At 49.8% G+C, this 27,554-nt stretch overlaps 1 protein-coding gene across 5 annotated transcripts in view; it reads right to left on the minus strand.

Moving 5' to 3' along the window:
- The window catches only part of LOC149520870 (E3 ubiquitin-protein ligase ZNRF3-like), a 367,062-nt gene that overhangs the window by 67,609 nt on the left and 271,899 nt on the right, over positions 1–27,554 (minus strand). For 4 of the 5 annotated variants that reach the window (XM_089775113.1, XM_089775112.1, XM_089775114.1 and 1 more), the window contains exon 4: positions 54–185. In XM_089775113.1, coding sequence (XP_089631239.1) covers positions 54–185 — 132 coding nt within the window. Of the gene's footprint in view, positions 1–53; positions 186–461; positions 602–27,554 lie in introns of those variants that run through there. The other variant, XM_089775116.1, reaches the window with a different exon arrangement.

A 27,554-nucleotide genomic window follows, 5' to 3' on the forward strand; every position in this document is an offset into this window, starting at 1 on the left:
ATATACTGCATAAAGCAATAGTAGCACAATTCCCATGGAACGCCAAGTCTCACCTGGGGGGACCAGTGCTGAATCCTTGCTCGGGCCACTTTCTGCTTGTTAACTATGTTCATCAATTTGACTGCATCGGCCCCCTTCACATACACCACTGGCCTCTTCAGCGGGTCTTCGGAGCCCTGGTTCAGCTAGAAGAAAACACAGTAAAATTCCAGTAAGTAGATTTATTTCAGACCAGCAGCTCTCTTTTCAAGAGATGAAGAGGAATGCCATGGTAATGCCTATTCAGTGGCGGATTTAGAGTTAGTGGGGCCCTGTACTCAGCTTCATTTTTGGGGTCCCCCGGGGACCGAGCCAAGAAAAAGAACATTCACTCTTTCTGCCCCTCCCATTTTCATTCTTTTTTCTTCATCCTCCTCCTATATTATAATCAATAAGAAGTAAATGAAAATAAAGGGAGGTACCTTGATTGTTTTTGTAGTCTGACTTTTGTTTTCCCACAGACCACTTGAAAATTGGCGAGGGTCTCAGTGGACCACTTAATGATCTTTCCAAGTATTGTTTGTACCAGTAGCTAACTATTGTAAAGTGCTTTGGATAAGAGCGCTTTGTAAAAAAAACCATCATAACCTTTCCTCAGTCCACCTGAATGGAGCTCTCGGAGCACAGTTTGAGAACTTCTGGTCTAGATGAAAGCTTGTATTTGCATTAAGCTAATGTGAAAACTGTGTAAAAATAAAATGTATAGATGACGCATGAATGGAAAAATAAAAGTTAACTTCCTCTGAAGAAATGTATTGAATTTGAAAAAAAATATTTATTCAGATAGCTTTCTTTTCTACACTTTTTCTTTACAAAATTGTCAATTAAGTCGTCAAGTAATATTTTGTAAAGAGGCACTTTCAATTGTCAATATTGCTGAACTTATCAAATGTTCCTGAGTCGTCATATTTCACAAATAATTTCTTACTCCTTTCAGTAAAGAAAAAGAATGTTCACCAGAAGCATTTGTGACAGGCATTGTTAAAAGTATTTTCAGAATGGTTTCTACCTTTGGAAAGGTTGCCTGCAAACTGTCATGTACAAGTCTATACAAATCAACTGGTGATCTGGAAGCGCAGACCTCACCATTTTCGATAAAATGAATGAAATGTTTCACTTCATCTTCAAAAAGATTTGTGTCTATGTCCTCTCAGTAGAATTCACTTAACTTCTTACTGTAGTGGCTTTTAGCATCCTCATCCATACTTCTGTCAAAAAAAATGCAAAATAAATCAACAGTTTTCTTTAGTCACCACTACTCTGCAATTGAACTGTTATTGTGTCACAAATAACAATGACAGTCTCAACGACGATCTTCTCTTTCCCTTTTAAATTGATTTCATTGTCTCTAGTTGCATCAAAATATAACTTCCTGAGTTTTTTATGCTTCTCATCAGATATATCAGAGGAACCCATATTTTCAGTTAATGTTAGTGCCTCTGTTTCCACGGACGTATAGTCATTTTGAACCTCCTTGACAAAACTTGTAACTGAGGCTAACAATTGCTCAGCGTTCAATACATTTGTATCAACTTTTTGCAGTGATTTGCTGACGGCATTAATTCTTTGAAGTAAACGGTTCCACAAAATAGTAAAAACAGCAATATCATAACTTTTCAAACTTTTCTGCTAAGGATTTTGCTTCAGTTTTTGCATGTGGTTTTTCAGAATGTGATGATTATGTCTAATAAGGTTCTCTTTATAACATCATAGCTCATTTTCAAAGCCAAAACAGCATCTGCACAAGCAAACCACCTGGTGTCACAAATTCTTTTCACTGTCAAATGTTTTCCATTTGCCTGCTCCAAATGTGATTATAGCATACTCCATCGATGTGTGGAAACTGAAAAAAAAAAGCATGCGTGTTTTGAACAAAGTAAAAAAATGTGTAGCTCCCTCACAAGATACGGCTGCAGCATTGCAGATTAAATGTAAGGAATGGCTGGAACATGGTCTGAATAAAGCAGAGAGATATGCATTGTTCAGTCTTGCCTGTAGACCTGAATATTTTCCTGACATATTTGCGGCATTATCAGAACTCTGTCCATGACAATTTTTGATGTCCAAACCTAAATTTTCAATGATTTCCAAATGCGTTGTCTCTAGACATTCAGAAGTGTGGGATTTTAGTGGGACAAAACAAAGAAATTGCTTTACAACTTCACCATTGCTGGTCACATATCTTAAAATTAATGTTAATTGGTCTACATGACTTACGTCTGGTGTTGAATCGACTATTTTGGAATTGTACTTGGCATCCTTTACTTCATCAGTGAATTGGTTTCGGAGCTGCTACAATGAATTAATTGTAGGTTTGGTGTATTAAAACATTGGTCTTCCCTGAGCCACAATACTGATAATTTTTCAAATGTTCATTGAAAAAATAGTCAAATTCACTAAGATATTCAAGGCAGGTTAAAAAATTACCTTTTCCATTTGACACTGATGACTCATCATGTCCTCTTAGAGGTAGTCCCAAAGAACATAAGAACGACCATACTGGGTAAGACCAATGGTCCATTCAGCCCAGTATCCTGTCTGCCAACAGTGGACAATACCAGATGCCCTGGAGGGCGGGAACACAACAGGTAATCCTCATGTGATCCTTCCCCTGTCACCACCCTCCAGAGAAACAGAGGCTAGGGACACCATTCCTACCCATCCTGGCTAACAGCCATTAATGGACTTAACCCCCACAAATCTATCTAGCTCTTTTGTGAACCCTGTTAAAGTCCTAGCCTACACCACATCCTTTGGCAAGGAGTTCCAGAGGTTGACTGTGTGCTGAGTGAAAAAAAACTTCCTTTTGTTTGTTTTAAACCTGCTGCCTATTAATTTCATTTGGTGACCCCTAGTTCTTATATTGTGGGAATAAGTAAATAACTTTTCCTTATTCACTTTTTCCATACCAGTCATGATTTTATAGACCTCGTGTTACGGGGTCCACAGTCCCACCCCGTCTTGGGCAGTCACACGACCACGTTTGCCGCCCCGGAAGGTCTCGGTCTCCGCGATGCGGCGCCGGGTCGGCCCTCCCGGCTGTTGCCCCGGGGGTCCCACGAGCGAGGAGGTGAGGGGGGTCCGGGCCCTCCCTCTCTCCAGACCCCAGCCCAGGGCCCTAAGGCGGGGGAGATGTTCTTCTCTCCCCCCAACCTGGCTGATGGGGCACAGTGCCGCAACGCATCAACCCTCGGGCTCCAGTACACCCGCCCTGGGCTGCTTCCTCATGCCCTCGCTCGTCCGCTCACCAGCCGGCTGGTCTCGCTGTCTCCTCGTGTCTCTCAGTCTTTTCCTCCAGCATCCTCCTCCTCCTGCTTCCTCCTCTGCTTCTGCTTCTGCTGCCTTTATACCTGAGGAAGGTACCGCCCCCGCCCCTCCAGAGCACTCACACCTGTGCTCGCCCACGGCTCCAGCTCCAGCTCCTCCTTCCCAGCTGTTTCCCCTCACCCCCAGCGTCCTCCCTATCTCCCGCAGCTGTGGGGCATAGGGCTGGCTGGGGTGTCCGCGGGGCTGCCCGCCCCACGGCTGGTGGGGTGCCATTCCTGCGCCCTGTTGTCTCCACTAACCCTGCCGCGGGGGGGGGGGGGGTCCTTCCCCCGCGATGCCCCGGGCTGCGTCCCTGGAGCCGCCAGCCAGGCGGTGTGTCCTGGCTGCCCTGCTGCCTGCGTCTCCGGCGGCGGCGAGTCCAGCCGCGGCGTTTCTTTCTGCCCCGCTGGGGGGGCACCTTCGGTGCAGGGTTGCCTCACCCCGTCACCGCCCTCCCCCGTGTTGCTCGGGGTCCCGCCAGCTCGACCGCCTGCCGAGCGGCGCGCCCCGGTTACCCCACCGGACGCGTCCTCGGCGGCGGCGAGGCAAGCCGCGCCGCTTTCCCCTGCCTCGCTGGGGGGGGTCCCTCTAGTGCGGGGTTGCCTCACCCCGTCACACACCTCCCCCCTTAAATCGAGCTCTGGGGGCCCTTTCGTCCCCTCAGCCTCCTCTATACTTCGCGATAGGAAGTCCGCGTTCTGGTGCGCCGCCCCCGGGCGGTGTACCACCTGGAAACAGTACGGTTGGAGAGCTAAATACCACCGCATTATTCGTGCATTAGTCTCTTTCATCGATTGGATCCACTTCAACGGTGCATGATCTGTGATCAACAGGAACCGGTCCCCTAGAAGATAATAACGTAAAGCCTCAATGGCCCATTTAACTGCCAGGGCCTCTTTTTCAATAGTCGCATAGCTCTTTTCCCTGTCGAACAGTTTGCGACTCAGGTATAGTATGGGATGCTCCGCCCCCTCGACCTCCTGCGCTAACACTGCCCCGAGCCCCACCTCTGAGGCGTCCGTCTGTAGGATGAATGTTTTTGAAAAGTCGGGTTGTCGTAATATGGGGGCGGACACCAAGCGCCGTTTGATAGTGTCAAATGCCTGCCCGCCCCTGTCGGTCCATCTTACTTTCTGGGGTTGGCTATTCCGCGTCATGTCAGTCAACGGGGCTGCTAGGGTGGCAAAGTCGGCTATAAATCGTCTGTAGTACCCCGCTAGCCCCAGGAACTGCCGTATCTGTCTCTTGGTTGCTGGTAAAGGCCAATCCCGCACCGCACTCACCTTGTCGACTAAGGGCTTTAGGCGCCCTCCCCCCACGGTGTAGCCCAGGTATGACACTTCCCGGCGTCCGAATTTGCATTTCTTTGGGTTTGCTGTCAAACCGGCCTCCGCTAAAGTTTCGAGGATGGCCTGCACATGTTTCAGATGTTGCCCCCAAGTTGTGCTAAAGATGACGATGTCGTCAATATACGCGATGGCGAAGGTCTGATGCTGCCGCAGTATTCGGTCCATGAGCCGTTGGAATGTTGCTGCTGCGCCATGGAGCCCGAACGGCATCGTCACAAATTGGTACAGCCCAAAGGGAGTTGCAAAGGCGGTCTTTTCCCGGGCGCCGGGGGTCAGCGGGATTTGCCAGTAGCCTTTCGTGAGGTCAATCGTGGAGAGATACTGCGCTTCCCCAATACGTTCGAGCAACTCCTCCACCCGGGGCATGGGGTAGGCGTCGAAGCGTGAGATCGCATTCACCCCCCGGAAGTCTATACAGAACCGTAAAGTCTTGTCTGCTTTTGGAACCAGCACTATTGGGCTCCGCCAGTCACTATGCGACTCTTCTACCACCCCCCACTGCAACATCATCTGCAACTCCTGTTTCACGGGCTCCCATAACTTCCGTGGTAATGGCCTGAGCGGGTTGCGGACTTTCTTCCCAGGTTCCGTGTCTATCTCGTGGGTAGCGAGGGTTGTCTTACCTGGACGGCTTGTTAGCACGTGTGGAAAGGCCTGGAGCAGCTGTTCCATCTCTTTCCTCTGCGCTGGTGTCAGCTCTCCCTCTATCCAGGGTTTTTCCTCCGACTCACACCAAGGGCCGAGGTCTAACTCGAGGGGTCGCGGATCCACAAATAGTGCTTCTCGGGGCTTCCACTTCTTTAAGAGGTTTACATGGTATATTTGGGTGTCCTTCCTTTTTCCTTGTAACCTTAGCTCGTAGTCCACCTTCCCGACCCTCCGGAGGACCTCAAATGGGCCCTGCCACCTCGCCATCAGCTTGGAATCCCGGTCTGGTAATAGCAACAGGACCCGATCTCCTGGTGCGAATTCCCTCAAACGGGCCCCCTGGTTGTAGCGCCTTTCTTGGTGCTCCTGAGCCTTTTCTAAATTGCTTTTCGCTAATTCCCCCAGTGCTCGCAACCTTTCTCGGAGGTGCAGCACATAGTGGACTGTCCCCCGGGCCCTCGACTCTTGCTCTTCCCAGTTCTCTTTCACCAGGTCTAATATCCCCCGCGGTTGCCGCCCGTACAACAATTCAAATGGGGAGTACCCCGAGGAGGCCTGGGGCACCTCCCTGACAGCAAACAACAGGGCCGGCAACATTTTATCCCATTCCCGGGGGTCATCATGTATAAACCGTCTTATCATTGCTTTAAGCGTCTTGTTAAATCGTTCTACCAGGCCGTCCGTTTGGGGGTGATACACGGAGGTGCGTAGAGTTTTAATCCGCAGCATCCGGCAGAGTTCACTCATTACCCGGGATGTGACATTCGGGCCCTGATCAGTCAACACCTCCCGGGGGAGCCCCACCCTCGCGAAGATTTTTACCAGCTCTCCCGCGATCACGGACGCCGTGGTGGACCGCAATGGGACGGCCTCGGGACACCGGGTTGCGTAGTCTATTAAAACCAATATAAATTGGATGCCCCCTGCCCGACTTCTCGACCGGCCCTACCAGGTCGAAAGCCACCTGCTCGAAAGGGACGCCCACCACCGGGAGCGGAATGAGCGGGGATCTCGGGACTCCTGCTGGGGCCGTCAGCTGGCACTGTGGGCATGAGTCACAAAAGTCCCGGACAGCCCGATATACCCCCGGCCAGAAGAACCGTTGCAGCACGCGCTGCTGGGTCTTCTCCCTCCCCAGGTGACCGGCCCAGGGGTGGGCGTGCGCCAATTCCAAGACCCGCCACCTATACCGGGTGGAGACTAACAGCTGGCGGACCGTCTCGCGTCCCTCCCTCTCCTGGGTCACCCGGTATAGTCGATCCCCTCGTACCTCAAATCGGGGATTCTGGCCGTAGGTCTCCTGAGTCCCGCCTCCTTTACCCGGCGCCGTAGCCTGGTCCCAGGCTCGCTGAAGTGAGGGGTCTTCTCGCTGAAGCTGGGTGAAATCCCCTTCGTCTACATCCAGGTTAGACTGCTGAGCATCCTCTCCGGTACCGGTCGGCGCCGCCCCTCCTGCCGTGTGCCCGATAGTCGGGGCTTGGGCTTCTTCCCCCTACGCCACCTCCGGCACCCTTTCCCCGGGGTCGTCCTCGGGTGATGTCGTGGCCTGCCCCCATTGTCGGAGCAGGGGGCCCAGGCCCGGCCAATCGTATCCTAGCAGGGCGGGGTACGCCAGGTTTGGGGCTAACGCCACTCGCCACGTCTCTGTATGCCGTCCGTCCTCTATCTTGACCCAAGCCGTTGGATAAGGGCGGACGTCCCCGTGGACACACTGCATCCAGATGGGCCCTCCAGTAGCTGCTCCCCCTTCGACCAGGTCTGCCCGTACCATCGTTTGCCCGCAGCCGGAGTCCACCAGTGCCTCCACGACACGGCCCCCCACTTTTACCCGGGCCATCACCTTACTCGGCAGGCTTTTCGCCTTCTGGGCCTCCGAGGTCATCACCCTTCCAAACGTACAATCCATTACGGGGCATTCCCGGCGGAAGTGGCCCTCCTGCCCGCACTGAAAGCAGACCAGCTTACTAGGTGGCCCCGCCTTCCGTCCATTGTCTTTCTCGGTGGCGGGCCCCCTCTGCTCCACCCTGGGTTCTTCGGCTGGGTTCCGCCACACGGGTGCTAACTTCCGTCCCCAGGCTGGCCCCGGTTCCGCCGACTGCCTCCGCTCTCCCCTCCCGGCGGGGCCCTTACTTGCAATCGACCCTCTCCCCGGCTGACCACTCACAGGATTCTTCCCGCGTTCCTCTGTTCCTTCTGCGGCCATAAAATCCTCCATCAACGTCACTGCTTCGGCTAACGTGGAGGGCCGGTGACGCCGAACCCACCTCTGTCCTTCCCCCGGTAACACCTGTATAAACTGTTCCAAAATGACAATCTCCGCCACCTGCATTCCCGTCTTGGGCTCGGGTTCCAGCCACCGCATCCCGGACTCCTTCAGGCGGTGTGCCACTGCGCGGGGCCGGTCTCCCGGTCGATATCGTTCTTGCCGGAACCGCTGGCGGTACGTTTCGGGGGTTATCCCCACCTGATCTAATATGGCCTCCTTCACTTTATAGTAGTGGAGAGCCTCCCTCGCGGGCAACCCCTGGTAGGCCATCTGGGCCGGCCCTGACAAGTAGGGAGCCACTATAGTCGCCCAGTGTTCTTCCGGCCATCTTGCCGCCGTGGCCACTCGCTCAAACGTTACGAGGAAGGCCTCCACGTCGTCCTCTGGGCCCAACTTTGCTAAACGGACGGGCAGTTGGGCCCCTCCCGCTGCGTCTTCCTCCCCCGGCCAGGGAGCCTCCCCTCTCCCTCGCCGGGCCCCTACCGTCTGTTGGTGTTCCGTGAGCTCTCTAACCAGTTGCCGTTGTTGCTCTTGAAACTGCGCCGCCAGCTGTTGCACGATCTGCGTCTGCTGGTGCTGCTGCTGTCGCTGGTTTTCCATCACCCACTCCAACACCTTTGCCGGCTCCATCTGGGCAGCCCCCTTAGAGAGAAGACCACAAACCTCCCCCTTATCTGTACCCTAGAGCCACCCCCGCTCCGCTAGCGCCCCCCTACCGCTTGGGGGCCCATTGCCCACGTTCTCCACCACGTGTTACGGGGTCCACAGTCCCACCCCGCCTTGGGCAGTCACACGACCACGTTTGCCGCCCCGGAAGGTCTCGGTCTCCGCGATGCGGCACCGGGTCGGCCCTCCCGGCTGTTGCCCCGGGGGTCCCACGAGCGAGGAGGTGAGGGGGGTCCGGGCCCTCCCTCTCTCCAGTCCCCAGCCCAGGGCCTGCGTCTCCGGCGGCGGCGAGTCCAGCCGCGGCGTTTCTTTCTGCCCCGCTGGGGGGGCACCTTCGGTGCAGGGTTGCCTCACCCCGTCACCGCCCTCCCCCGTGTTGCTCGGGGTCCCGCCAGCTCGACCGCCTGCCGAGCAGTGCGCCCCGGTTACCCCACCGGACGCGTCCTCGGCGGCGGCGAGGCAAGCCGCGCCGCTTTCCCCTGCCTCGCTGGGGGGGGTCCCTCTAGTGCGGGGTTGCCTCACCCCGTCACACCTCTATCATATCCCCCCTTAGTCTCCTCTTTTCTAAGCTGAAAAGTCCAAGTCTTTTTAATCTCTCTTCATATGGGACCCGTTCCAAACCCCTCATCATTTTTGTTGCCCTTTTCTGAACCTTTTCCAATACCAATAGATCTCTTTTGAGATGAGGCGACCACATCTGTATGCAGTATTCAAGATGTGGGCGTACCATGGTTTTATATAGAGGCAATAAGATACTTTCTGTCTTATTCTCTATCCCTTTTTTTTAATGATTCCTAACATTCTATTTGCTTTTTTGACTGCCAGGCTACGTCTACACTGGCCCCTTCTTTGGAAGGGGCATGCTAATTCTGAAAGTCAGAATAGGGAAATCCGCGGGGGATTTAAATATCCCCCGCGGGATTTAAATAAACATGGCCGCCGCTTTTTTTCCGGCTTGGGGAAAAGCCGGAAAAAAGCGTCTAGACTGGCCCGATCCTCCGGAATAAAGCCCTTTTCCGAAGGATCTCTTATTCCTACTTTCAGGAAAAAAAGCGGCGGACATGTTTATTTAAATCCCGCGGGGGATATTTAAATCCCCCGCGGATTTCCCTATTCTGACTTTCAAAATTAGCATGCCCCTTCCGAAGAAGGGGCCAGTGTAGACATAGCCCCACTGTACACTGAGGGGATGTTTTCAGAGAACTATCCACAATGACTCCAAGATCTCTTTCTTGAGTAGTTGTAGCCAAATTAGTCCCCATCATATTGTACGTATAGTTTGGATTATGTTTTCCAATGTGGATTACTTTACATTTGTCAACATTCAATTTAATTTGCCATTTTGTTACCCAATCACTTAGTTTGGTGAGATCTTTCAGAAGCTCTTCACAGTCTGCTTCGGTCGTAACTATCTTGAGCAGTTTGGTATCATCTGCAAATTTTGCCACCTCACTGTTTACCCCTTTCTCTAGATCATTTATAAATAAGTTGAATAGGATTGGTCCCAGAAGAGACCCTTGGGGGACACCACTAGTTACCTCTCTCCATTTGGAAAACTTACTATTTATTCCTACCCTTTGTTTCCTGTCTTTTAACCAGTTATCAATCCATGAAAGGACCTTCCCTCTTATCCCATGACAACTTACTGTCCTTAAGAGCCTTGGTGAGGGACCTTGTCAAAAGCTTTCTGGAAATTTAAGTACACTATATCTACTGGATTCCCCTTGTCCACTTGTTTGTTGACCCACTCAAAGAACTCTAGCAGATTAGTAAGGCATGATTTGCCTTTATAGAAACCATGTTGACTTTCCCCCAACAAATTATGTTCATCTATGTGTCTGATAATTTTATTCTTTACTATAGTTTCAACTAATTTGCCCAGTACTGACATTAGACTTACCAGTCTGTAATTGCCAGGATCACCTCTAGAGCCCTTTTTTAATATTGACATCATGTTAGCTATCTTCCAGTCAATAGGTACGGAAGCTGATTTAAAAGATCGGTTACAAACCACAGTTGTTAGTTCCACAATTTAACATTTGAGTTCTTTCAGAACTCTTGGATGAATGCCATCTGATCCCGGTGACTTGTTACTGTTAAGTTTATCAATTTGTTCCAAAACCTCCTCTAATGACACCTCAATCTTGGACAATTCCTCCGATTTGTCACCTAAAAAGAATGGCTCAGGTTTGGAAATATCTCCAATATCCCCAGCCGTAAAGACTGAAGCAACAAATTCATTTAGCTTCACCGCAATGACTTGATCATCTTTGAGTGCTCCTTTAGCATCTCAATCGTCCAAGGGCCCCACTGGCACTGATGTACTTAACAAACATTTTGCTATTACTTTTTGAGTTTTTAGCTAGCTGTTCTTCAAACTCCTTTTTGGCTTTTTTCATATTTTTACACTTAATTTGACAATGTTCATGCTCCTTTCTATTTTCCTCACTAGGATTTAACTTCCACTTTTTAAAAGATGTCTTTTTATCTGTGTCTGCTTCTTTTACTTGGTTGTTAAGCCACGGTGGCACTTGTTTGGTTCTCTTACTGTGCTTTTTAATTTGGGGTATATATTTAAGTTGGGCCTCTATTATGGCGTCTTTGAAAAGTTTCCATGCAGCTTGCAGAGATTTTACTTTTGTCACTGTACCTTTTAATTTCTGTTTTACTATCTTCCTCATTTTTGTGTAGTTCCCCTTTCTGAAATTAAATGCCACAGTCTTGGGTTGCTGAGGTGTTTTTCCCACCACAGGGATGTTAAATTTTATTACATTATGGTCACTAGTTCCAAACGGTCCAGTTATATTTACCTCTTGAACCAGAGCCTGCGCTCCACTTAGGACTAAATCTAGAATAGCCTCTCCCTTTGTGGGTTCCAGAACCAGCTGCTCCAAGAAGCAGTCCTTTAAGGTATCAAGAAATTTTATAAAATACAGGACTATGTAGCACTTTAAAGACTAACAAGATGGTTTATTAGATGATGAGCTTTCGTGGGCCAGTGGGAGTGGGTCTGGCCCACGAAAGCTCATCATCTAATAAACCATCTTGTTAGTCTTTAAAGTGCTACATAGTCCTGTATTTTGTTTCAGCTACACCAGACTAACACGGCTACATTTCTATCAAGAAATTTTATCTCTGCCTCCCATTCTGAGGTGACGTGTACCCAGTCAATATGGGGATAGTTGAAATCCCCCACTATTACTGAGTTTCCCATAGCATTTCATAGTCACTATCACTGTCCTGATCAGGTGGTTGATAATATATCCCTACTGCTATATTCTTATTATTGGAGCATGAAATTACTACCATAGAATTTCTATGGAACATTTAGGCTCATTTTTACTTCATTTAATTCTACATTTTCTTTCACCTATAGTGCCACTCCCCCACCAGCACTATCTGTTCTGTCCTTCCGATGTATTTTGTACCCTGGTATGACTTGTGTCCCATTGATTGTCCTAATTCCGCCAAGTTTCCATGATGCCTATTATATCAATATCCTCCTTTAAAACTAGGCACTCTAGTTCACCCATTTTATTATTTAGACTTCTAGCATTTGTGTATAAAGAAGACAATAGTTTCACTGTGGCAACAGCACATCACAGCACTTTCCTCCAATAAGAACACTCCTCAAACTTAGCCCAAAATGCAGAATCAATTCTTCTAATATGAGTTTTGGAAGTTTCATGATCAGCAATATCTCTTGCAACATTTCTCCAATTAGAGTGCCCATCAACAAATGTTTGTTTTCCTTTACTATGGTAGGGGAATTATTTGAAAACATAACAGTAGACTGCCTTGTGGTTTCCAAAAACAAACAAAAAAAATCAACAATTTCTCATTTCTGTGCTTCTGGTTTTCTTCACCTCAGAAAAAGGGACTCATGAAAACCTCTAAATTGCTTTCATCCTCCAACCTCATACTCTTTTATCAAATTTTTAGTTTATTTACTAAGAAATATTCTATCCTATCCAATGAAATAGATTTTGGCCGTAATGCAATGTCTTCAGGGTAGGTTTCATCCCTTACGTCGACAAAATGACCAATATTTTGTAGTTCCATTGCCACTTCAGGGTCCACTTGTTCAACATTTGCAGTTGTCGTGGTATCCGCACAACTCGCCAAGTGATTAGATAATTGAGATGTTTCCTCGCCCATACTTTTTGATTAAAGTCCTCTATTCAATACGTCAAGATTTTTAAAATAAGATGACAAACTGTCTTTTTGCTTAGCTTTGTCTTTTTGCCTCGCCTTCGTGTTTTTGACTGCCAGACTCATAGCGTCGTTTCAGTCTTGCTAAGAAACTGACCTTAATTTTTAGGCAGATTAAAAATGTCTGAAAGAGCAGGGGTGTAGCTACAGGTGGGCTTGGGTGGGCCGCTGTCCGGACCACCCATTTCCCAATTAGGTTTCACATCAGTGGCACTGGAACATTTTTAATAGTGGGGTGCTGAAAGCCAGCCCCTGTCTCTCCTAGCTGCAGGTCCAGACCTGGGTGCAGGCCACAGGCACAGGAACTAAGGGTTCAGGCAGAGCTGCTGACAGAATAGCCAGGCCCCTGGACAAGGTTGGGGGGGCAGGTCTGGGCCCCCAGAAGTGCAGGACCTCAGGTGGAAGGGGCGAAGCTGGGGGCCCAGCGCAGGAGCAGAGCCGCCATGGTGGGGCTGGAGAAGATGACTTATAGAGCACATATGAATATCTCCATGGCCATGGAGGACAGCTTCAGGCACCCTAGTTGCCCTGCGCTGGCTGGGCCAGAGAAGTGGGAAGAGACCCACATGTGCTCCACCTGAAGGGGGGGGGAGGCACAGATCCATCAGCCACCTCTGTGCTGCACCTCCCTGGCCCCGGTCGCTTTCCCCCTTACTCGCAGGCAGCAGCCACTCACCAGGTGGCAGCCACCAGCAGTGCAACATTAGGGTCTGGAGGACTCAGGAGGACGGGGCAGCGCAGCCACACAGCCAGCTGCGGGAGAGAAGCGGCACTTTCCCACTTCAAATTGTGACTTTTTCCTGCTGGCTGTGCAGCTTGCGGGCTCTCCTTCCTCTGGCTGCCCCCTGCTCTGCCACTTCAAAGCACCATTTTTCTCTGGCCAGCTGTGCGGCTGCCCCATGCCCCCCTGAAGCCTTCCAGTCCATGTTCGCGCTGCTCACCACCTCCTGCTGGCTGTCCTGAGGCTGCAACCTGCAGGTGAGCCTCCCTGCTCTCCTGCTGTCCGCACAGGCTTTTGCAGAGGGACTGCCCCCGCAACAGAGCGGCTGCCCACTGCACTGGGGGCGGGACGCTGCCAGGCCCAGTGCTAGACTGCCAGGGAAGGTATGTTTCATTGTAAATCCACCCCTGTGCTTGTTCTCACTTTCATGTGACATTATAAACAAAAAGTGGGCAGCATTAGGTACTGTAAATGTAAACAAACTTGTTTCTCTGAGTGATTGGCTGAACAAGAAGTAAGACTGAGTGTATTTACAGGTGCTAAAGTTTTATAATTTTCTTAGATATATAATTCTACATTTCCAAACAAAGATTGCACTACAGCACTTGTAATGGGGAGAACTGAAAATTACAAATTGTTTTTTACAGTGTGAATATTTTTAATAAAAATATAAAATGGGCACTGTACACTTTGTATTCTGTGTTTTAAATGAAATCAATATAATTGAAAATGTAGAAAAACATCCAAAATATTTAAATAAATGGTATCCTATTGTTGAACAGCATAATTAATTGTGCTATTAATTTTTAATCATGTGATTAATCACAATTGTTAACTGCTTGACAGCCCTAGTTAATAAAATTGAATTAATATTTCAGTTTAAATCATGAAGTGAGGAAAAATAAAAGTTAATATCTCAATAGCAATTTTAACTTACCTGCGATATGTATGTTTTAATCTAATATATAAAGGAGAATGTTTGTAAGTTTGTGTACTAATAACTTAGGGTATGTCTACACTACCACCCTAGTTCGAACTAGGGTGGTTAATGTAGTCATACGAACTTGCAAATGAAGCCCGGGATTTGAATTTCCTGGGCTTCATTTGCATCTTGCCGGGCGCCGCCATTTTTAAATGTCCACTAGTGTGGACTCCGTGCCCGCGGCTACACACGGCATGAACTAGATAGTTGGGAATAGGAAGCCTAGTCCGAACTATCTAGTTCGTGCCGCGTGTAGCCGCGGGCACGGAGTCCGCACTAGCGGACATTTAAAAATGGCGGCGCCTGGCAAGATGCAAATGAAGCCCGGGAAATTCAAATCCTGGGCTTCATTTGCAAGTTCGTATGACTACATTAACCACCCTAGTTCGAACTAGGGTTGTAGTGTAGACATACCCCCAGACACTATAAGAGCTACTGCAACCAAACTTTGCATGGGATAACCTTTCATCCAGGAGAAGGTTTTAAGGTACTGTGGGAGGGAAGAGATGAGAGACGTACGCCTCTCCCCAGGGCTGCACGGAGCTTGGCAGTGCGGGAAGAAGTGGCTTCACGGAGGAAGCGGCAGGGACAGTCACTCACTAAGGCCGGCGGAGGGACAAAGAAGCGGAGGGCGGGCTCGGGCGCCGGCGGTAGGCGTGCGGCTCCCTTCCCCCTCCCTCCCCTCAGGCTCCTCACCTGTTATATCAACTGTCAACTTATATTTCAACAACGTATACTGACTCTATTTTTCGGTAACTCACTTTACTTATGTAACCCTTCTGCCAGGCCGAGTAAATAGCAGCAGCAAGGGCCGGGTTCAGTATCTAGGGGTCTCCTCCCAACGAGGTAATACAACACCGGCTCGAGCCCCTACCCAGTGACCTGGGAAATCTTACATACACCTCTGGGTGCCTCAAAAGAGGCAATTCTTCCCCTCTCGCAAGCACAGAGCCTCAGTATAGTAGCAAACCTTTAATAACATGAGGTAACCGACATCTGCATTAAATTGGGGAAACACCACAACTCGGATTTACCGACCAAACAATGAGCAAAGGCCCTCCCCCCAGCCACAAATCTCCCCAACGTCCCAAAAGTCCAAAACCCCAAAAGTCTCAGCCCTGGGTCAGTGCCGTCCCAGGGTTCAAAAGTCCACCCGGCAGGGTTTCACCATCCCAACCTGGAGGGGTGGGGATCGATGCACCTTACGTGGCCCGGCGGTGGCTCCGCCTCTCCGTGCCGCCGCTGTCAACGCGAGTCACTCCGCCACACTCCACTTGTCGTCAGGTGAGCCGCCTCCACTGTCCGGCTCCGCAAATCCGCCAACCGTCTCGGTCCACGCTCCGGGCTGCCAGCTGGTTGTTCCTGCCGCTGCTCCGCCGGCTGCCGCTCCTACCAGCCGCAGGCCGCCCCCGTCAGCCGCTCCGCTGTCTGCCCTCAGGTCGCCCTGCCAGCTGCATCTACTGTCCACCTGCACTTGCTGGTTGCCCCTTGCAAACTGCTCTGCTAGCAGCACAGCACCAGGCTCCCCTCAGCAACAGTGATTTCAGCTCTCGTCCACAGCACAGCACCAGGCTCCCCTCAGCAACAGTGATTTCAGCTCTCGTCCGCAGCACAGCACACAGGCTGTCTCTACACTGGCATGAATTTCCGGAACTGCTTAAAACGGAATACTATTCCGTTTTCAGTTTTTCCGGAAAAGGAGCGTCTACATTGGCAGGCTGCTTTTCCGGAAAAGCCCTTTTTCCGGAAAAGCGTCTGTGGCCAATGTAGACACGCTTTTCCGGAAAAGAGCCCCGATCACCATTTTCACGATCGGGGCTTTTTTCTGGAAAAGACTACTGGGCTGTCTACACTGGCCCTTTTCTGGAACAGTGTTCCGGAATAAAGACTTATGCCCAAGCAGGAGCAGAATAGTTTTTCTGGAATAGCAGCTGATTTTGTACAGTAGAGCGTCATTGCTTTTCCAGAAATTCAAGGGCCACTGTAGACAGCTCACAGCTTATTCCGGAAAAGCGGCTGATTTTCCAGAATAAGTGGCCCAGTGTAGACACAGCCACAGTGATTTCAGCTCATAACAGAGGTGCCTTAGCACTCGCCCACAGCACAGTTAGCACCACAGCTCACAACTAGACTCCTAATGGAATCTAAATTAACTCTGATATTCCACAGTGGAGAGAGGAGGAAGTGCAATCAGTGTTGTTTAAGCCCTCAAACAGGACCCCCCAGGTACCAAGACCTGTCCCCAACCTCTCTCAATTTGACTGGGTTTGGAACCCATGCCACTTGTCTAGCGAGTGCTACTTAGTTTATGGCGAATCCCTCTGTCATAAACAGTTCCACCATTCCATTGTCCTTGATTCGCATAATCAGGGTAACAACACTTTTATCCCCTCTGCCTCAATAACAGAGAGACTGGGGCTCCCACAGTGGCCAAAGTGACGATTTGGGCTGCTGTGGCACATACTAGACAGGGTGGGTGTGTCTATGCAAATTGGGCTCAGCCCCTGAAGTCTCTTTGCACCACTTGCCACAGTTCGCCACTAGATGTCAGGATAGAGTTTACCCTGACCCTGCTTACACTTATTGAACGGATTATATTATTTTTCCTAAAACAATTTATCAGTACACAACACATTGCATTTTTAGCCCATTTTATTAAAATATTATGCCATTAAAAAAAAAGCAGCTAGGAAGAAAGACTGCAGGTGCAAAAAGAATGGCTTTATCAAGAGCACCTGGACGTGTAGAAGAGAGGCAGATTCGTCTGGACAGGCAACGTGTAATACAAGCAGAATTAAGGGCATCCGAGAGTCAAGACCAAAGACAGACACGGCTCAAAAATCTGCGACTTACAAATGCAGCATCTAGAGCAGCCAAAAGTGTGGAACAGAGGCACATTCGGCTTGATAACCAACGTGTAATACGAGCAACTTCATGATACACGGTCCATGCAGTAGTATCAATCCTAAATCTCCCTGCATGGTACATGGAAAGTGTACCAAAAAATACCCACGAAATCTTCAAGAAACTCAAACAGGAGAAGATGGATATCCTCTCTATAGAAGGACAAAAGTAGAAGATGGTGGTTTTACAGCTAAAATCAAGATAAAAATTAATAACTCTTATCAAGAGATTGAAATCGACAACACGTGGGTTGTACCATACGGTCCATTACTTTCTCGGATTTTTGCGGCCCATATCAGTGTTGAGTATTGCAGCTCAGTGAAGTCAATTATGTACATATGCAAATATGTAAACAAAGGCAGTGACCAAGCGGTATTTGGCTTAGAAAGAGATGGAGCAGCAATCGATGAAATTCAGCAACACATAATGGCTACGTCTGCACTGGCCCCTTTTCCGGAAGGGGCATGTAAATTTCACTAGTCGTCGTAGGGAAATCCGCGGGGGATTTAAATATCCCCCGCGGCATTTAAATAAAAATGTCCGCCGCTTTTTTCCGGCTTTTAAAAAAGCCGGAAAAGAGCGTCTACACTGGCCCCGATCCTCCGGAAAAAGTGCCCTTTTCCGGAGGGTCTTATTCCTACTTCAAAGTAGGAATAAGACCCTCCGGAAAAGGGCACTTTTTCCGGAGGATCGGGGCCAGTGTAGACGCTCTTTTCCGGCTTTTTTAAAAGCCGGAAAAAAGCAGCGGACATTTTTATTTAAATGCCGCGGGGGATATTTAAATCCCCCGCGCATTTCCCTACGATGATAGGTGAAATTTACATGCCCCTTCCGGAAAAGGGGCCAGTGTAGACGTAGCCAATGGGTAGATACATCAGCAGCAATGAGGCAGTTTGGCGAATTCTTGATTTTCCAATACATGAACGACATCCAACGGTAATGCATTTGGCTGTACATTTGGAAAATGGTCAACATGTTTATTTCACAGAACATAACTTACAGCAGAGAATCAGTGAACCACGTAACACAACATTGACTGCATTTTTTTTACTCTGTCAACAAGATGACTTTGCCAAGACGCTACTATATTGTGATGTTCCACAGTACTACACTTGGAACCATCATGAAAAGTTTTTAAACGCAGAATTCAAGGAACCACTGTACCTGGGTGGAACGGTGTGAAATGTACAGACGCTATTGGTTGTGTCTATACTGTTCACCCAAATCATTTTGAATGTTTCTTTCTACGGATTTTGCTACATACTGTCAGAGGTCCTACTTCTTTTGAAGCTCTTAGAACTGCCAATGGACAAATATGTTCAACATTTCGTGAGGCTTGCCAAATTAGAGGCCTGCTTGAAGATGATTCGCATTGGAATGACACGATGCTCGAAGCTGCCGTTTCTCAGTCACCTGCGAAACCGAGAAATCTTTTCGCCATTCTGCTCACCACTTGCGGATTGTGTAATCCTAATCAGCTGTAGGAAACTCATAACGAAAGCATGGCCAAAGACATTTTAATGCAAGCTCGCAGACAAAATCCTGGAATGGATTTGGTATACACATCTGATATTTTCAATCAACCACTGATCCTCCTAGAAGACAAACTTCTGGAAATGATTGGTAAAGATTTGAAGCAAGTAGGTCTTCCAACACCTCAAAGAGATGTGGGTGATCGATTAAGCAGAGACATGCTAAGAGAAACAAATTATGACGTAGAAAAATTGGATCAATATATATCAACAAATGAACCACTACTGGTCACTGATCAAAGATATGCTTATAATGCTATCTTAGACTTGGTTTATAAGAAAACCGGAGGAATATTTTCCCTTGATGCACCAGGTGGAACAGGAAAGACATTTGTCATAAATTTATTTTTAGCTAAAATCAGGAAGCAATCAAAAATTGCAATGGCTTCTTCTGGTATTGCTGCTATTTTACTTCATGGTGGTCGCACTGCTCACTCAACTCTCAAATTACCTCTTAATCTTTCACATACTGAAAATCCTTTATCCAATATCAGCAAAGGAACAGATCAAGCTAAGGTGCTACAAAATTGTGAACTTATCATATGGGATGAGTGTACAATGGCTCACAAACACGCATTGGAGGCTCTAAATTGAACTCTTAGAGACCTGCAAAATAACCAGGCAGTTATGGGTGGAGTTGTTGTACTCTTAGCAGGTGATTTTCGACAAACACTGCCCGTCATTCCAAAGGGAACAATGGCCGATGAACTTAAAGCTTGCTTAAAATTTTCATACCTATGGAGATATGTGCAAAGACTAGAACTAAAAACCAACATGTGAGTTCAATTGCAGGGTGATGTGGCTGCTGGACAATTTGCTCAACAGCTGATAACACTTGGCGATGGAAAAATACCAATTGATCCAACAACTAGACTCATCAAAATTCCAAAAAACTTTTGCAATAGAGTAGAATCTTCTGAAGCATTGGGAAAGCGTGTGTTTACAAACATTCAACATCATTTCAATGATCATAAATGGCTTTGTGACCGTGCAGTTCTTGCTCCTAAAAGTATCAGCGTGAATGCCATTAACCTACAAATACAACAACAGCTTCCTGGAGAAGCCACAACATACACGTCGGTCAACACAGTTGTAAATAGAGACCAAGCAGTGTATTATACCACAGAGTTTCTAAACTCTCTTGAAGCTACTGGGATGCCGCCTCACAATTTAGTGTTTAAAATTGGTTCTCCGATTATTCTTCTCAGGAATCTGGATGCACCAAGATTATGCAATGGGACGAGATTGTGTGTAAAAAAAATTAATGCCCCACATGATAGAAGCGACAATTTTAACAAGTTGCGTGAAGGGTGAGGATATATTTCTACCATGCATACCAATCATCCCTACAGATATGCCCTTCAAATTTAAACGGCTTCAATTCCCAATACAACTTGCCTTTGCAATGTCCATAAACAAAGCGCAAGAACAGTCACTTAAAGTAGTTGGAAATTATTTGGAGACATCTTGCTTTTCAGATGGACAACTCTATGTTGCGTGTTCAAGAGTTGGAAGTGGAAAAAATTGGTACATATTTGTTAAGAATAATGAAACAAAAATATAGTTTATAATAAAGTTTTTGATGATAACATGTAAAATCGGTTGTTTTATAATTTTTTATATATATTTTAATCCCTATAGAACTCAGTGCAACTTTTCTAACATTCAAAAAATGATAATGGACTACTGTTTTTCTAAATTTTGTTCCTCCACTTTCCCAAGCAACGCCGGGCAACTCCAGCTAGTTAAACATAAATGTCTTTGTATAACGGAGGAATTTTCCAGTCTAGAGGCTAACGTGACGAGTCAACCAAAGCCACAAGCACAGCTGATGCTTAGAATTTTGGCACGCAAACTTCTTCCCTTATGAAGTGTCCTAGGACTACGGCACAGACCTACTTGAGATACCGCCACAGTACAAAACATTAGCAACCTGTGTGCATACATTATGTAGCAGGGTGCGAAAAATCCAGAGTACAAGATTCCTGTTACAAGATGACATATATATATATAGTATAAGTTCAGTGTAATCTGAAAGCGAAGAAGCCTGGGATAAGAAAAGGCAGGGCATGACCAGAAGGGAAGCTATCCCTGTAACTGCTACACCCTTCCACAGCTTCATTTTCCCTGAAAAAAAGACGGATACCTAACTTCGTAACTGTTGCTCATGTCTAGTCCATGTAGGTGTGATACGTGCTGCGTGCAAACGTTGGAAGTTTTCCCCTTAGCGGTACCCGTTGAGTCAGCAGAGGAGGCCCCTGGAGTGGCGCCACTATATTGGCTAATATGTACCCCTGCTGGTTCTCCACCCCCTCAGTTCCTTCCTACCAGACTACTCCGAAGAAGGGGAGGCAGGCGGGATTTGGAATAGACACGAGCAACACATCTCGAAGAACAACAGTTACGAAGGTAAGTAACTGTCTTTTCTTCTTCGAGTGATTGCTCATGTCCATTCCATGTAGGTGACTCCCAAGTAGAAACCCAAGGAGGCGGGATCGGAGTTATAACCTTCAACTGAGTGGTGGACAGCCCTACCCAGGGTTGCATCCTCCCTAGCCTGATTAGCTAGCGCGTAATGATTGGCAAAAGCGTGGATGGAAGACCATGTGGCATCCCTACAGATGTCCAAGATAGGGACCTGAGCTACAAATGCCATAAGAGGAGGCCTGCGCCCTAGTAGAGTGGCCTGTGACGGGAGGGGCCAGTACCCCAACCAGCCCATAGCACTCCCTAATACAGGTTGTGATCCAGGATGAGATCCTTTGCAGAGACCGGCTGCCCCTTCAGCCATTCTGCAATCGCTACAAAGAGCTGCGGGGACTTACAGAAGGGCTTTGTTCTTTCTAAATAAAAAGCTAAAGCTCTCCTGATATCTAAGGTGTGTAACTCCTGTTCTTTACCCGATGCGTGGGGCTTGGGGTAAAAGACTGGGAGGAAAATGTCCTGAGAATATGGAAGTTAGACACCACCTTAGGAAAGAAGGCGGGGTGGGGTCATAACCTGACCTTGTCTTTGAAGAAAACCGTATATGGGAGGTCCAAAGTGAGGGCTCTGGATGACGTGATAGCCACCAAAAAGGATCCTAACAAAGAAAGGTGCATCAGCGAGCACGTCGTCAGGGGTTCAAAGGGAGGTCCCATGAGCTTAGACAGGACTAGATTGAGGTCCCACTGAGGGACGAGCTGACGGACATGCGGGTAAAGCCTGTTCAGGCCTTTCAAAAACCTGTTCACCACGGGGTCTGCAAAGAGGGTCTTACCCTTGGAACCCGGGTGAAAAATGGAACTAGCCACCAGGTGTACCCTAATGGAGGAGGATGATAGCCCCTGTAGCCGGAGATCCAGAAGGTAGTCCAGGTCCCACGGGACCTGGGCGTCCATGGGCGATACCCACTCCCGGATAGTCCAAGCAGAGAAGCGCTTCCACTTAGGGAAGTAGCCCTAGTGGAAGGTTTCCTACTACACAGCAGGACCTCCTGCATACGCTCCAAGCACTGCAGCTCCGCCGCTGGCAGCCATGGAGCTTCCATGCCATTACATGCAGGGATCGCAGGTTCGGGTGGTGAAGCCTGCCGAAGTCCTGCGTAATAAGGTCCGGGTCCACCAGGAAAGCAATCCGCCTCTCGCAGGACAAGCTCAGGAGGGACACGAACCAGTGCTGCCTGGGCCATGCCGGTGCAATGAGAATCAGGGACGCCTAGAACTCCCGAACCCACAGAAGCACCCCGTGGACCAGCGGGAACACATAAAGCAGGCCCTCAGGCCAGGGAATGAGTAGTGCGTCTCCCAGGGAGCCCCACCCCAGCCCCATAAGGGAGCAGAACCTTGGGCACTTCCTGTTCGGATGGGTGGCGAACAGGTCCAGAAGGGGAAAATCCAACTTGTGGAAAATTCGAAGGACCACGTCCCCTCTGATAGACCACTCGTGGCCACAGAGCAACCTGCTCAGCTGGCCCACCAGAGTGTTCTGGGACCCCAGAAGACAGGAGACAACCAGGTGAATATCGGCCCCGATGCAGAGCTCCCAGAGCTGAAGGGTTTCCCGACACAGGGGAGGGGATCGGGCCGTGCCCTGCCTGTTGATATAGGAGACCGCCGACGTGTTGTCAGAGAAAATGAGGACTGTCCTGCCCCTGAGCCGAGGGAGGAAAGCCGCACAGGCAAGACGTACTGCCCTCAGCTCCCTGACACTGATATGCAGGGAGAAGGCGTCCCAGGACCACATACCTCGTGTCTGCATGTCCCCAAGATGGGCCCCCCAACCGGTGTTTTCTCAGGGTGGCGGCAACGATGGCCACGCACCTGAGGGGCCTTGGAAAGGCTAAAAGGGAGGGCCACAAACTAATAGTGGCCCTGGGCCACCGTAAAGCGGAGGAACCCCTTGTGTGGTGCAATAGAAATGTGGATGTAGGCATCTCTTAGATCAAGGGCAGTGTACCAGTCTCTGGGACTCAGAGAGGGGATGATAGACGCCAGAGTCGCCATCTTGAACTTGGCTTTGGCAATAAAGGCATTGAGGTTTCTGAGGTCCAGGATGGGACGGAACCCACCCTTGGTTTTGAGGACCAGGAGGTACTGGGAATAGAAGCCCCTGCCCAAGAACCCTTGGGGCACTGCTTCGGCCGCCCCTAGGGTCAGGAGCTGATGAACCTCCTCCCGAAGGAGATGCTTGTGATAGGGGTCCCTGAAGAGGGACAGGCAGGGGGATGGGGGGGGGGGTAGAAAGGAAGGGGATGGCGTACCCCCTTCCCACCATTTCTAGGACTCAACGGTCTAAGGCAGGGGTGTCCAAACTTTTTTCAACGAGGGCCAGATTTGATGAAGTGAACATGCGTGAGGGCCGACCATTTTGCCTGACATTCTTTGAACCATTAAAATTAAATGCAAATTAACTATTTTATGCAAAGTTTATTGCAAACGGCATACTTTTCATTTCGTCACATGGATGACAAATCTAAACAGGTGTTAAATCACTCTGCCTTTCATATCTGAAGGCCAGATGAAAAAAAAAATCCAGGAAGCTGAAATATGTGTCAGGAACATTGTAAAGTACATTACATATTATTGGTAATAAAGGTTGTCTGTCAACTTTTAAGTTCAAAAAATATGAACAGGAACATAACACCAAGTATACATGTTGTGTCCAAATATATTTATAACTGATTTAGACCAACTGACATTAACTGAGATTTTACAATGTATTCATCTCAATACATATGGATTCGTTGGGGGCCATAAAAGATAGATATTGCCAAATTACCTGGGGGGCCGTATTAAACCGGAACACGGGCCGCAATTGGCCCGCGGGCCGGACTTTGGACATGCCTGGTCTAAGGTAATGGGTTGCCAGGCCCGGCAGAAAGGGAACAAATGGTCCCTGAAAAGGGGGGTTGATTCTGGTAAGCTGTCCTTGGGCATACCCTCAAAACTCTTGGCGGGGCCCTGAGGGCTTTCTGGACAGGCCTTGACCCTAGTCCTGGGCCGGCCGAGGACGGCACCTGCTGTTCTTCCCATTGCTGTTTAATAATAGTATGCTAATAATGCAAGGTGCCTACAGAATTAAATTTACTGTATGACTCGGCTTTAGCAGAAATATGGTAGTTTGATGGTAAGTTAAGATTTATTTCTTGTTATTTTCTGAGATATGTATTGTGTCAAGATTATGAAAGGCCTTTGCGGTTGGTTGATGGGTATTTGGAGACCATTACTCAATTTTGACTGGAACCACATAAGCAGAATCTGCAAAATTCACCCAACTCACTTGACCATTCTAACAGAAACAAGGCGCCCAGATTTCCTGCACCTAACCCCAATGCTTCCCATTTTCTCCTCTGTTCTGGGAGTCGGTCCAAGAAAATGTCATGTTTTCTTCTATGTATATTCATAGACACCCCCCCCCAATATTTCATCCAATCAGTTGAAGGTACCCACAGAAATCTTAGGGTACCAGGCCCAACTTTGGGTAAGGGGTTGGACATCCGGGACATTTTGGCGCCAAAAGGGAAATATAGGCCCAGGGATTAGGGAAGTCGGGGCTGCTGCGGCCGTCGCTGCCAGAGCCCACTCCGGAGTGTAAACTGTTTTCTCTCAAGGTCAGAAACCAAGGGTATGTCTACATTAGCCCCCTAGTTCGAACTCCTCCTGGAATGAGGTGTAACAGGTAATTCGACCTAAGGACTTAGTTCGAATTACCGTTTCACTACCGCGTGTAGCCGTGGGCAGTTAGTCCGGACTAGTGGCATTTAAAAATGGCAACCGGATGGGAACATGCAAATAAAGCCCGGGATATTTAAATCCTGGGCTTCATTTTCAAGTTCGAATGCCTACATTAGCCTCCCTAGTTCGAACTAGGGGCTAGTGTAGACATACCCCAAGCTCTTATCTCTATTCTATCTTTATATTTCTATCTTGCTTCATTTATTCTGTCTAAGTCTTGCTTCTCAGTATCTCATACTCCACCTGCACTAAGGCCTCTCAGGTGAAGGGAGTCTGGTCCCTCCACATTCAGCCTTTGGGGGAGACTAAGATCCTGTGAGTATGAAATGCTGTTATGTAATTAGAAGCTGTATACTGTGGCAGGGTCAGGCCAGAGGGCTCCCACCTTCTAAAAGCCCCTCCCCAACCTTATGGGAGGGACACTGGACCCATGTTCAATTGATTTCTTGGGACAACTAATGACTAAAGGATCAAGAAGTGCGGTCTAGAGGTTCAAAATAAGGGAGCCGGATGGGGACACCGAGCAGAGAACCCCGGACAGCGCCCACTGCTCCTCAAAGCTGTCGATGGAGCCAGTGGACGCCGCCCAGAGGAACTCTGCTCGGATTCATGACACAAGGGAGGAGCGGAAATAGGCCCCACAGTCGCAGAGAACCCCCTCGTCTAGCATCCTCCTCCTGGTATTGTAGATGGTGCTCTTAGCTAGAGCCAGGAGGAGGTTGACGAGGAGGTCTCGCGACTTTGTGGGGCCACGGATTGGGTGTGCGTAAATAAAAAGGTGAGGGGAAAAGTGCAGCCAGAACCTCAATAAGAGGTTCTGGAGGAGCCGGAATAGGGGCTGCAACCTGGCGCATTCGAGGTAGGCGTGCGCCAGGTTCTCCCTCACGCCGCAAAAGGGGCAGGTGTCTGGGATAGGGGTGAACCGCGCCAAGTACACGCCCGTGCTCACGGCCCAGTGAAGGAGCCGCCAACTGATGTCCCCGACGGGCTGCGGAATTAAGGTGGAATAAACGCTGGCCCATCGGGGTTCCCCACCCTCTATAGGTCTGAGGTAGTCCCGCCACTTTGTATCGGGGCAGGACACGAGGGTGGGGAAATAAAAAGCGTGGAGCACAAGCGTATACAGCTGTTACCTGGGCGCGGTCCGGAAACAGACCGGCTGCAGATTTTGCAGCCGGCTGGGGGTCCAAGGGTGGGGAGGCCGGGGGGGCCCGCGGGACAGGGGCCCAATAAAGAGGGACGGAGGCTTTGCAGGAGGGGAGGGGCGGGGCGTTCCCTCTCGCAGGGCTCTCTGTAGGAAATCGCGAGCGGGCTGCGACAAAGCCGCCTTCACCTCCTGGAGTAGGCGCAGAGGGGTTCGGGGGGTGGAGAGCCCCATGCGTTGAGCGAGCGCTCGGGGATCCACCCAGTCCCCCCTGTCGTAGTCCAGGAGGTCCCCGACCATGGTGGTTTCTGCCAGGATCAGCCTCCGGCGCACCGAGGGAGACTCCGCCACCTGCACACGCAAGGCTGGATTGTGGAGCAGGGGCTCCGCGAGGAGGTCTGCTCCCTCGGAGGCCACAACGGACCTGCTCGCCAGAAACAGCTTCCAGGTCTGGAGGAGGTCCTGGTAGAATTCCGGCAGTTCTGAGAGGTCTCGCGGAAGGCCCCTCGGCTGGATGAAAAAGAGCTGCCGGTCGTATCGGAGCCCTCGGAGGCGGCGGAGGAAGGCGTGCCCCAAAATGCTCCATGCCGGACTACCTGCACTAAAGAGGAGTCTCTGCAGGGCCTGGAGGCGGAAGGTCCGGACCTGGCTGCGCACGCAGACCAGGCCCTGGCCCCCCTCCTCCAGGGGGAGGGACAGGACCCCTGCAGATACCCAGTGCAGTCCCGGCCAAAGGAACCCCAAAGCTGCCCTCTGGAGCTTGGCCGGGACCTCCGGGTGCGGGCGCAGGGTGTTGAGCCGGTGCCAGAGCATGGACAGGACTAGCTGATTGAGCACCAGCGCCCTCCCACGAAGGGAGAGACACCAGAGCAGTCCTGTCCATCTCCGCAGCCGCTCACCCACCCTGGCCTCCAAACCTTGCCAGTTTTCCGGCGGAGAAGGATGCGTGGCGGATAAATAGACGCCCAGATAGAGCAGAGGACCCGCGCTCCACCTGATGGCCTGAAGCGCGGGTGGGAGGGAGCCGGCCCGCCACCCGTCCCCGACCACCAGGCCAGAGCTCTTGACCCAGTTGACTCGGGCGGAGGAGGCTGCCGAGTAGACGGCTTGGCAAGCCTCCACCTGCGCCAGGTCGCTCGGGTCCTGGACCACGAGGAGCACGTCATCGGCGTACGCCGACAGGACCAGCCGCAGCTCCGGCTCCCGAAGCACCAACCCCGTCAACCTCCTACGGAGGAGACAGAGGAAGGGCTCGATCGCCAGAGCGTACAGCTGGCCCGACAGCGGACACCCCTGACGCACCCCCCGCCCGAAGCTGACCGGCTCGGTCAGGGTCCAGTTGAGCCTGACCAGACACTCCGCGAGGGCGTACAGCACCCGGAGAAAACCCACAAACCGGGGCCCGAAGCCGAAGGCCTGCAGAGTGCCCAGGAGATACCCGTGGTCCATCCTGTCGAACGCCTTCTCCTGGTCCAGGGACAGGAGGGCGAACGACAAGCCGTCCCTACGCCCGAGCTCTAGGAGATCCCGGACCAAATACAAGTTATCAAATATACTACGGCCCGGGACG

Source organism: Pelodiscus sinensis, chromosome W, assembly GCF_052426305.1.
Source record: "Pelodiscus sinensis isolate ZL-2025 chromosome W, ASM5242630v1, whole genome shotgun sequence".
In the NCBI taxonomy this organism is placed as follows: Eukaryota; Metazoa; Chordata; order Testudines; family Trionychidae; genus Pelodiscus; species Pelodiscus sinensis.